The sequence below is a fragment of the Littorina saxatilis genome, linkage group LG17 (genome assembly GCF_037325665.1).
Source record: "Littorina saxatilis isolate snail1 linkage group LG17, US_GU_Lsax_2.0, whole genome shotgun sequence".
Classification (NCBI taxonomy): Eukaryota; Metazoa; Mollusca; class Gastropoda; order Littorinimorpha; family Littorinidae; genus Littorina; species Littorina saxatilis.
In genome coordinates, this window is record NC_090261.1 from 43,900,357 (window position 1) to 43,911,131 (window position 10,775).

Sequence of the window (10,775 nt, forward strand, 5' to 3'; positions counted from 1 at the left end):
GCAGTACCTCATTGCACACACGGTTTGGTGCTATGGTATTCCTCCGGATTGTGCTTTTTTGAGAGAAAGCACACACACACACACAAACACACACACACACGCACACACGCACACACGCGCACACACACACACACACACACACACACACACACACACACACACACACACACACATTACAAGAATGTGCTTGTATTTCTCTGATATGTAACTTTATATGGATAACCATATTGATTTTCCTATAACGACACGACTTATTCTGTTCTATTTTGCAGACAAACAGTTTCCACCGGCAGCAGATGTTGAGGCTTTTCCACGTTTTTACAGCGACAGATCGCGGCTGTAATTTGAGGAGAAGAACGAACAAAAGTGCTGATGAACTGTCAAGCAACACACTCTTACATCAGAAAGAGGAAACTCTAATAAACAAAAGAAATTCAATCAACTCAAAACACAACACAAAAGAGAGACAATAATATGTTCAACTTACAACAGACTCTGGGAACAAAACAGTGAAAAAGAGTCAAATAAATAAGGGGAAATGACTGAAATCTACACACAACAGAGAAAAAATAGATGCTTCCCACAAACAACATATTGGACTGACTTTTCAATTATTCTGCAAGGTGTAAAATAAACAATTGCGGTGTCAGGTGTGTCGGGATTTTATTTCAGTCCCACCTGTTCCTTACCTGGATCTCAACGGTGCCGCCAGGTGTGTGTAAGCCTACGGTGTATCTACATTCAGTTGCACGAGGTCAGTGTATGTGTATGTGTATATCCACTTTAGCAGCGAGTATGTGCATGATCATCGTGTGAATTATATGTGCTTGATGATGATGTTTCTAAGAGATCGAGTCAGTATGAGGTGATGCTCCTGCGATTATGCGTTTATGAGAACGCTCGTGCATGCATCTGTTCTCTGTCTGCGGTGATGATTCGTTGGCTTGAAGCCAGTCTGTGTATGGTTTTTAATGCAAACAAGCAATCAACACTATTGCAAGTTGTGTTATTCGCCATATGGCCCACGCGTCTAATTTTCGCCTCAGCGTGTGCATAGCAGAGAAACGGTCTGCCCTGTGATGTGGTTAATGTCTGAATGTGCTTTTCCTGTCATCAGGCCGCATTGAGATAGCAACCTTCTACTGTTGGGTAAAGTGTGTGTGTCTGTGTTTCTCTGCGCCATCAAAGTGATGCACTTCTGGCATTTGATGCATCACATTCTGATGCTGGCACTTGGAGTTTCCACAGCGTATCTGCAGCCGTTTTTATATTTCATGGCACGTGACACTTTTGGTGGCTACAGTGAAGTGAATGTGCGTCTTTGCATAGTCGAGACCTTCACATTATTCTGTAGGCTTCAGCAGTGTTCGGATTCATGAATATGTGCATATAATTATATGAGTTCAAGATTTTAAAGTGTGTACTGCTGTGAAGTACGGCCGTGAAACCAGTGATTGAGTTTCAACTCGTGGTATGGATTCGTTCGGGTATCGTGGTCAATGTACGTTTTTGGGGGGCATTATGCGTCGCTAACGGTCGATTGGTTCCACGCACAGAAAGCCATTTGTGAGCTGCAGAACCGTTTGTCTCAAGCCTTTTGGGGCATGTTTATTTCGATTTGGGCCCAAGTCTTGGAAAATGTGAGGCCAAGCAAATTGTAAAAGTTCACGATTTGATTTTAGTAGCCAAGCTATCCGTCTGTACAACTCTTGACACACGTGCGCCATTTTCACATCAGTCTAGTCAGTCGAGCCTTCCTGACTCCAAAAGAGAGTTTTTACGCATTCCCACATGCGGAGGTATTTTATATCTGCAAGGTACCGTGTTTTTACGAGATGTTTTATGACGAACCGGTAAAAAAAAAGCATTCAGGCGCAATGCATCCTAGCATAGCCTGTGCTCTGACTGAAACCTGATTCGGACGATCGATTTGTAGTCACACGCTCTCTGTGCACCAACCTTACAGCTCGGCGATAAAGAAAGCAAATAAAACCTGGCGTGTTATGCATAACTTCGACACAGCAGCGTTTTGGTGATTTTGTTTTTAGCGAGAAACTTTTTAACAGAAAAGTCAAAAAGGCTTCATTGTGTACTAGTTATGGTTTTTTTTTTTACGTGAAAGGTCTGACTGTTTGACAAGGAAGTCCAAAGGGCTTCATAGCAGATACCTTGTTTTTGTTTTTGTTTTGTTGTTGTTTTGTTTTTGATTTTACTGAACAGTCCACACACAAAAAAATCTGAAAGTTTCATAGTGTATTAGTTGATTTTGTTGTTGTTTTTGTTGTTGCTGTTGTCGTTGTTGTTGTTGTTGTTGTTGTTGTTTATGGGAAAGTTATGCAAGTCCGAAAAGCTTCAGAGATATTTTTTTTACGGGAAAGTTTTGGATTGGATTGGATTGGATAAGATTTACAGTCCAGTGAGGTTACCCTCATGGAAATTCGGGCTGCTTTCTCCCCGGGGAAAGCGAGCTGCCATACATACGGCGCTACCCATATTTTTTTTCTCCTGCATGCGTGTATTCATGTTTCCTGAGACTTAATGCCGTGTGAGATGGAATTTTTTTTACTTTATTCCATGACAGAAACCAAAACCAAAATCACAAAGGCTTAGTGGTGGATTTGTTATTGTTTGACGGAAAAGTTCCTATTTCATGACAAAAACAAATCAAAAAGGTTTTACAGTGGGTTTGTGATTTTTAAACAGTAACATTCTGACTTTCTGACAAAACGTCAGAAATGCCTTATAGTGGTTGTCTGGCAGTTAAGTTAGGTCACTCTACTTTGAAAAATATGTACTGATTTAAACGGTGTTTTTTTCTTTAAATTCAATGATACATTTGTACAGTACATAATTAACATGTAGGAATCAACAACAAGCTGTCAACGTATAGATCAGTCTGATCCCGAAAAAAACACACGTACAACTGAAGATTTTTTATATTTTTTTGGTGACGAAAGTAATAGGAACAAATATGTATTAAAGCGACTGGACGATGTCTCTAATTGTTTGCATCAGCTGAGACCTTAGACAGGTCTCTAACGTTAGTCTGCCTTGACAAGTATCACTAACATTGTGCAGGTCCAGAGTACTACGTTCTTCAACTTTCTCCAGGCAATTTTCCAAAAGAGGTTCGCTGAAACCGTGACAAAACGCCGATGCCTGCCGCGCGCTCAGTGTCGGAAGTATCGAGATTTGATCGAAGTCTTTGAAGATCCGAGGGAGTGGTATCCGGCCTTTTTATACCAAAATAGACTGGCACTTTGAAGCTGAATTCTGGAGAGAAAAAAAATCATTTTTTTGCAAGGCACCAAAATAACTGGCTGTGAAAGAATTTCTCGCCGGAGAATTTGATAAAATCAACGGACACAAGTATAAGCGTAACTGCAGACGAGGAATCTGTTCGATTTCTCTTTGTCGTAGTTTAACTTTCAGCAACGAGAGAAAGATCTTGATCGAGTTACAAAGAGCAAATCATATCGGCAGATGAAAAGCAAAGGGAATTTGATGCTCTGAATACAGGCACCAGTAAGCGAGAGCTATGCGGAAGCAGTCTCCTGGCTGGCGCACGAGAGAAAAAGAAACCACGAAATGAACGATTGACTGTCGTCCTTTTTCCGTGTCAACAAGATCCAAGACAACGAAGGCAACAACAACAACAACAACGTCTTCAGACATCACCATTCCTCCTTCTTCGTTCTTCTTCTTCTACGTTCGTGAGCTGCAACTCCTGCGTGCCCTAGTTATTTTGGCACGAGTGGGCTTTTACCTGTATAGCCGTTTTGTCCTCCGCCATTATTTTAGGCAGTCATACTCCATTTTCGGGACGATTCCTCGCTCAACATCCATCCACCCGCATCAACCTGACACAGCTCGATGATTCCTCTCATTTTCAAGCGCAAAAAGACAGCAGAGTATCTGCGCCAAAACTCGGGTGAACAAGATGACCGCAAGAAGCACGGCCAACAGTCCTCCAGAGCGCGGACCTTAGAGGACCACTACAGCGGGAACACGTCTTTCTCCGGCCACAGCAGTTTCGACACAGGGGAGCCGGGTTCGAATCCAGGTTATGCAAGGCAGGGTAGCGGTGGAAATAACAGTGGCTGTGATGGGAGTGGTGTTGGTGGCAGTGGTGGTGGATACCTAGCAACTGGAGGATACAACTATAGCTACGACTACGGCGGTGGTGTTGGTGGTGGTGGTCGTGGTGTTGGAGGTAGGGGTGGTGGTGTGCGTGGAGGATCGCCTCAACCGGTGCGTCGCTCCCCGAGTCCTTTGGGGTCCGGAGAATGGGCGTTGCGGGAATGTGAGGTGAGTGTTTTTCGTATGTCTTTTTTTTTCCTCCAGCGGAGTTTGCTTGTGTGTGTGTGTGTGTGTGTGTGTGTGTGTGTGTGTGTGTGTGTGTGTGTGTGTGTGTACATTGTTCAATGCTCGCTTCTTCCTTGGGGTGGGGGTGGGTTTTAGGATGGAAGTTTGTGTGTACGTTTGTGTGTACGTGTGCGTGTGCGTGTGTGTGTGTGCGTACGTGCGTGTGTGTGTTGCAATGATTGGCTTCTAAAACGAACATGTTTTGCAACGCACTTTTCATTGGCTACATTGACAGGCAATGGTTGGAAGCTGTAGCATGTTTACCATGCTCAACATTTTCAGCCATTTCTCTGCCATGCATCAGTATGAGACGGCTGCTTCATTTGACAACTGAACGAACCAAAGATGATGAAGCTGAGCTGTGTGTATGTGTGTGCGGTTGAGCGTGTGTGTGTGTGTGTGTGTGTGTGTTTGTGTGTATGTGAGTGTGTACACACACACATATACACAATCATTACACTTCTTTCTCTCTCTAAAAAAAAATTGAAAAAAGCAATATACATTGTATCGTACGTTTATTTGACCTAGACGCACAAAAACAGTTCAACGTGTTTTTTTTATCAGCATACCTTACCCCGCGAAACAAATTACACTGCGTCTTTTTTACCTGTCGTTCAGTTCGCCGAGACACACTTGAAAGCCATACAGTCAGTGTCTCAGGAAATCTTGCCACTCGTTAACGTTGGGCGAAGGCATTGTCTGGGGAAATCGATAGCTGGGCATAGCCATTGTGAAACAAACCCATAAACGCTGCTTTGCGACAACCAGACACAAAATGAACATTGGAGAAATGGAAGAAAAGGGAATTGAATGTTCAACCGTCTGTGACAAAGAACATAATTATGACCAATTTAGGCCATTTTTATATTTACAACGAGGCGTCACCCTTAAATAATGAATGATTGTGCTCATATCACTAAAAGACTGGCTGCTAATTCCAAAAGTGATTGATACTTCATCGACCTCAAGGGACTAAAGGAAAGAGGTATGGTTAAGTCAAGGGAACCTCGGGGGATATAGTCCAATAGGAAATGCGTCTATTCTGGCTGGGTTAGGGTAATCACTAAAGCATCTAGCTGAGTCTTCATTGCTGAAGTGCGCTATCCATACCAGGCAGAGGGGTTGCGGTGAGAATGAGAGAGGAAGAGAGAGAGAGAGAGAGAGAGAGAGAGAGAGAGAGAGAGAGAGAGAGAGAGAGAGAGAGAGAGAGAGAGAGAGAGAGAGAGAGAGAGAGAGAGAGAACGAACGAACGAACTTTATTACTCAAGGATGGAGATTGTAGGCTCACGCCTAGTCTTACAATCTGTCCCTGCTAAACTAAGACATAAAAATACAGACAATAAAAGGACAATTGTCAATCGCAATCATACAGTATTACTAATTACAACATTACCTATACGAATACATAATGCATGATAGAACATTGAAATGTACATGTGACTTTGTCAATATAATACAAAGGAAAAGAAAAGTCGACTCGCACACACACGCGCGCCGCATGCCTGCAATCACGTTCGCACTCAATACAACACACACACTCACACACACACGCATACACACACACACACACACACACACACACACACACACACACTCACACACACACACACACACACATACACACACACACACACACACACACACACAGACATATACGCACGCACACACACATACACACGCAGACACACACACACACACACACACACACACACACGCACACATACAACAACCTCATCATCATCATCATCATCATCATGATCATCGTCGACATCATTATCATCATTAACAAAATATATAGTGGTTAGTGAGAGCAATGCATTCTTGCTAGAAACAGCTTTAGAATGTAACTTTTCGTGACATCAGATATTTGCGAAGCTGCGCTTTGACGTGTTTAATCGTGCTTGACCCCTTTATCTCACATGGTAGCGAATTCGAAATTGTTGAGTCCGAAAACGCTAAACTGATTTTATATAAATCAATACGGGGTAGCGGGGAAATTAATTTGGTTGAGCCATATCTGTCTGTTGCTTTCTGAAATAATGATCGCATGTACTGTGGGGTCTCGTTTATTTGAACCTTAAACATTAAAAGCGCCTTATTAAATAATATAAGATGTTTGATGGGTTGTTGACAGACCAGCTTTTTTGTCGTCCGAGGGGGAGCATATCGTCTTTTGTTTCATATTTATTGACCAAGGCCGAAGGCCGCGGTCAATAAATATGAAACAAAAGTCAATATGCCCTCCGAGGACCGACAAAAAAAGCTTGTCTGACAACAACCCATCAAACATCGTTTTTGTCATCATTTTGGTAGCGCGAAAATAATTGCATCATCAACAGAGGGAGCCATGAGTTGAAACGCGAGTTTGGTTTTGAAAATACTGTTTTTGGGGCCCCACCACGCTGTTGCAATCACTGAAGGCAGGCGCGAGAGTGAAGGCGCTACAAGTACAAGTGAAAGCGAGTCAAGGAGATCTGTGTATTAATTTGATGACATGTTGAGACAAGTATGTCAGGTTTTAGGAAGAAAAGTTCTGTAGGTTCCGACTAAATGAATGGTGTGTGAATCCAGCAGTACGCTCTTCGACTTTGGGCCGACAGCGGCGTTTCATTGTAAAGAATGACCTACATTTTGTATTTGCTTGCGATGGGATTGCCCCGCTGTTTCGAAGAGTTGCTTGTTTGCGGCACTGTCTCGGTTCGTGACATCTCTTAACAGATATGTGGATTAAACGTGCGACGAATCGAGAGCAAGGAATAGCAGAAAGCAAAGATGAGTGAGTCGCTTTTCTCTTGTTTTCCCTCTTACCTGTGAGCCGATGAACCCCCGAGCGTTTCTATTGGGTTTGGTTTTGAATATCCATGTAACCTGCTTTCTGTAACTATGGTAACTGGGCATTTATTCCCCGGGGAACATGACATTTATTTCCCAGATGCTTGTGAATGAAAACTCGTGAAAATGATGACAATAACTGATCTTTAAGTGATAAAAAAAATAAGGCTGCTAAGCTTTTGATCTGTTGATTGCGGACCCGGCATGATAAGTTTAGCTGCGCGACGGTGAAGAGAATATACTTTTTTTAAGTGAACATCGCTACAACCATCCCAAAGTGTAGATGCATAATTCAGATGAGGTAAAATATGACCAAAATAAAATAACTTGAGTGCTGAGGTATCAGCGTAATGCTTTAATTTGGAGAGAAGGAACAAGTTTTTAGATAAGCTTTTGGTAACACGGTTGAGGTGGGACTGACACTTTAATTCAGCGTCTATTGTGACCCCGAGAGAGAGAGAGAGAGAGAGAGAGAGAGAGAGAGAGAGAGAGAGAGAGAGAGAGAGAGAGGTAAGAGGGGGAGTGAGTGTGTGTGTGTGTGTGTGTGTGTGTGTGTGTGTGTGTGTGTGTGTGTGTGTGTGTGTGTGTGTGTGTGTGTGTTTGAAGATGAAGACATCGTTGACGATTGTTTTTAAGTGCGTGTGTGATTTCAATACAATCGTTCGGCAACACGGATAAAAGATTTGCAGCCTCGTAAAGAAAGCTGCTGCGGCTGTGAAAAACTGATTGGTTTCTAAGAAACGGATCCACAAACACTATGAGGCGGTCACTATTTTATATATAAAAACACATTTTAACAGATACTGAAAGACGAATGACAGACTAGATTAACCCTTATCATCATCATCATCATCATCATCATCATCATCATCATCATCATCATCATCATCATCATCATCACCACCATCATCATCGTTGGGTCTTCATCGTCGTATTTTTTCTCCCCTTTCCTCATTATCATCATCTACATCATCCTTTTATCATTGACATTTTAGCATCAATACCAGTATTGTTGTCGTCACTGTCATCTTTGTCTACATAAACAGCAGCAACAGGAATTAACTGCAACAGAAGCAGCAATTATTTTAATTATTTTAGTCTGCATTGCTTTTCATTCCACGAGACGTAGCCTTGTGCTAATGCTAGTACGAAAACGAAAACGTACACGTAACCAATTGAATCAAACAGACATGTTGTTCATCGAGAGACGCATACAAATGACCAGCGATAAAAAACGAAGCGCAGTGTACCGCATGCAACGAACGACTATTGACAACTTGAAGTTGTTGAGTTAAGCACGTTCTTCAGTCATACTTTTACCTCAATGGAGAGTTCCAGACCAAAATGTGAACGAGCACCTTGACTCACGCTCGCGGCGAACGGGCCATCAGCCAAAAGTAATGCAAAGACGTAGTTTGAAGTCTCGGATGGGTAGAACAGCATCTGCAGTCATCAATTGTTTTAATTTTTTTTATAATCCCATCAGCAAACTCGTAGGTTTTTAGTTTCAAATCCAGAAGATTCTTTGCAGTGATTTATAATGGTGTTTTGTAAACCAGTGCATTCCCCTTTAAACGGTCAATAATTTGGTCACGAATAACAATTGAACTATAGTACAGGAACGTAGTGGTTATTTTGACTTGATACAGACAACTGTCAGATGCAATCAAAACCGTGCGAAAGGGATTAACGCTTTAAAAAACAAGAAGATAGTTCACTATAAAATCGGTTTTCAACAAACGAGAACCCTGTACACATGTCTATTGGGGAAAAAATCGAAATGTTGTCCAGGGAGAGACACATACAATTGACCCGTGATAAATAATGAAGGGCAGTCTGTCACCTGCATCAAATGACTATTGACAATTTGACATGATGTTGTGGAGGCAAGCGAATTCTGTGGCCGTAAACTTGTTGAGAGCTTTAAAGACAAAGTTAACGTGAACGTGAACCTTGACTCACAATGGTAAAGACCTATATCCGCCGAACTGACATGAATTCTGCATTTTTAGCCCAAAGAGTAGGCTTAACATGGCAGAAATAATTGTTGAACACTGCAGAAAGAATTTGTTTACTACGTGTTCAGAAGTCTTATTTCTCAGCCCTGGGTATAAGTTTAACATGGTAGGAGAAAATAAAGCGTGAACGCCGCAGAAAAAGTTCGTTGACAGAATCTTCAGAAGACACTCAAATGGAGGCCGGGAGAGTTAAGGTATTTGCTGAACCAATTTGATAAAATATTGCCATCGGTGTCACTGATCAAATCAGTTCAAGGACAAATAGCCAGTCCTTACAGGGAGCAGCCACGGACAAATAGCCAGTCCTTACAGGGAGCAGCCACGGACAAATAGCCAGTCCTTACAGGGAGCAGCCACAGACAAATAGCCAGTCCTTACAGGGAGCAGCCACGGACAAATAGCCAGTCCTTACAGGGAGCAGCCACGGACAAATAGCCAGTCCTTACAGGGAGCAGCCACGGACAAATAGCCAGTCCTTACAGGGAGCAGCCACCCTGTTGATCTTTGGAATGCGTCTACTTTGAAAGACGCTCTTACCCTTTAACTTTTGCTTAGTTAGGTGGCTCTTCACGAGGGGCGACTAGGTGGTGTGCTTCTTATAACACCACAAACAAATGTATCTGTTGAGATAATAAAGTCTTCAATTAATGTCTAGGTCTATGTTTATGTCCCCCCTGCATAAAAGCCAGCATAGATCTATGTGTGTGTGCCTGATGGTTCTCATGGAAAGGGACATATCTCAGTTTAACTGATATGGTCCTTCAGCGTACCCGCTCAAAGTGAGGGGTTACTTCGTCGCGATATAACCTTCGTGGTTGAAAACGACGTTAAACACCAAATAAAGAAAGAGAGGGGTTACTTTCAAGCCGTGCTTTAAAGAACCTATACGTGCAGTGTGCCCTCACATTTCATTCCACTTCAGCCTATCTTACTTATACCACGTTGAAATCGACTCACAGTGCCCTGTCAAGTGCAATTTATCACCCTGAGAGATGTGGCAAGAGAGTGCAAACGAGAGTGAAACTACCTGCATGCCTATACTGCATGGACAGTGCCTGGCAAATTGCACACGCCGGTGGCAGCACGGACGTTTAGGCTGGGGTCAAATAGATCAAAGGCATATATTTGTTGATTAAAGGCACAGTCCTTGCCCTGTGAACAATTCCAATCGCCGTCTCAGCTCTGGCCAGGCTTTTACGCGGGAAAAGACCACCCTCCACATGGACACATACTCAAAACGAACAGTATGGGCGCTCTCTGTTCAGAAAAAAAAATTGGTGAATTTTTGTCTTAAAGGACTCTATCGGCTTTTCATGAAAAAATCAATTCATACAACAACAACAAAACCCACCCCACTCAGAATAGGAAGCAGAAAATATGTTGATTTTTGCTATGTATCCACATGGAAGGATGTTCATATCCCTAGTAAAAGCCTGGCCCATTCTGATATGATCAACTGAACCGTCTTAACAAGGAAGTACTGTGCCTTTAAATGATCGATACGTACATTCCATTTCGTGTGCACGATTGTGTCAACGACCACAGATGTGCCCAGGTTTT

General features: G+C 42.6%; 1 protein-coding gene across 1 annotated transcript in view; it reads left to right on the top strand.

Moving 5' to 3' along the window:
* Positions 1–807: 807 nt before the first annotated feature.
* LOC138953125 (hornerin-like) overlaps positions 808–10,775 on the top strand; it is a 92,784-nt gene continuing 82,816 nt past the window's right edge. Inside the window, exons 1-2 of the mRNA XM_070324916.1 lie at positions 808–1,149; positions 3,079–4,308. Of these exons, the coding sequence (XP_070181017.1) occupies positions 3,874–4,308 (435 nt within the window). The 5' untranslated portion in view covers positions 808–1,149; positions 3,079–3,873. The remainder of the gene's footprint in view (positions 1,150–3,078; positions 4,309–10,775) is intronic.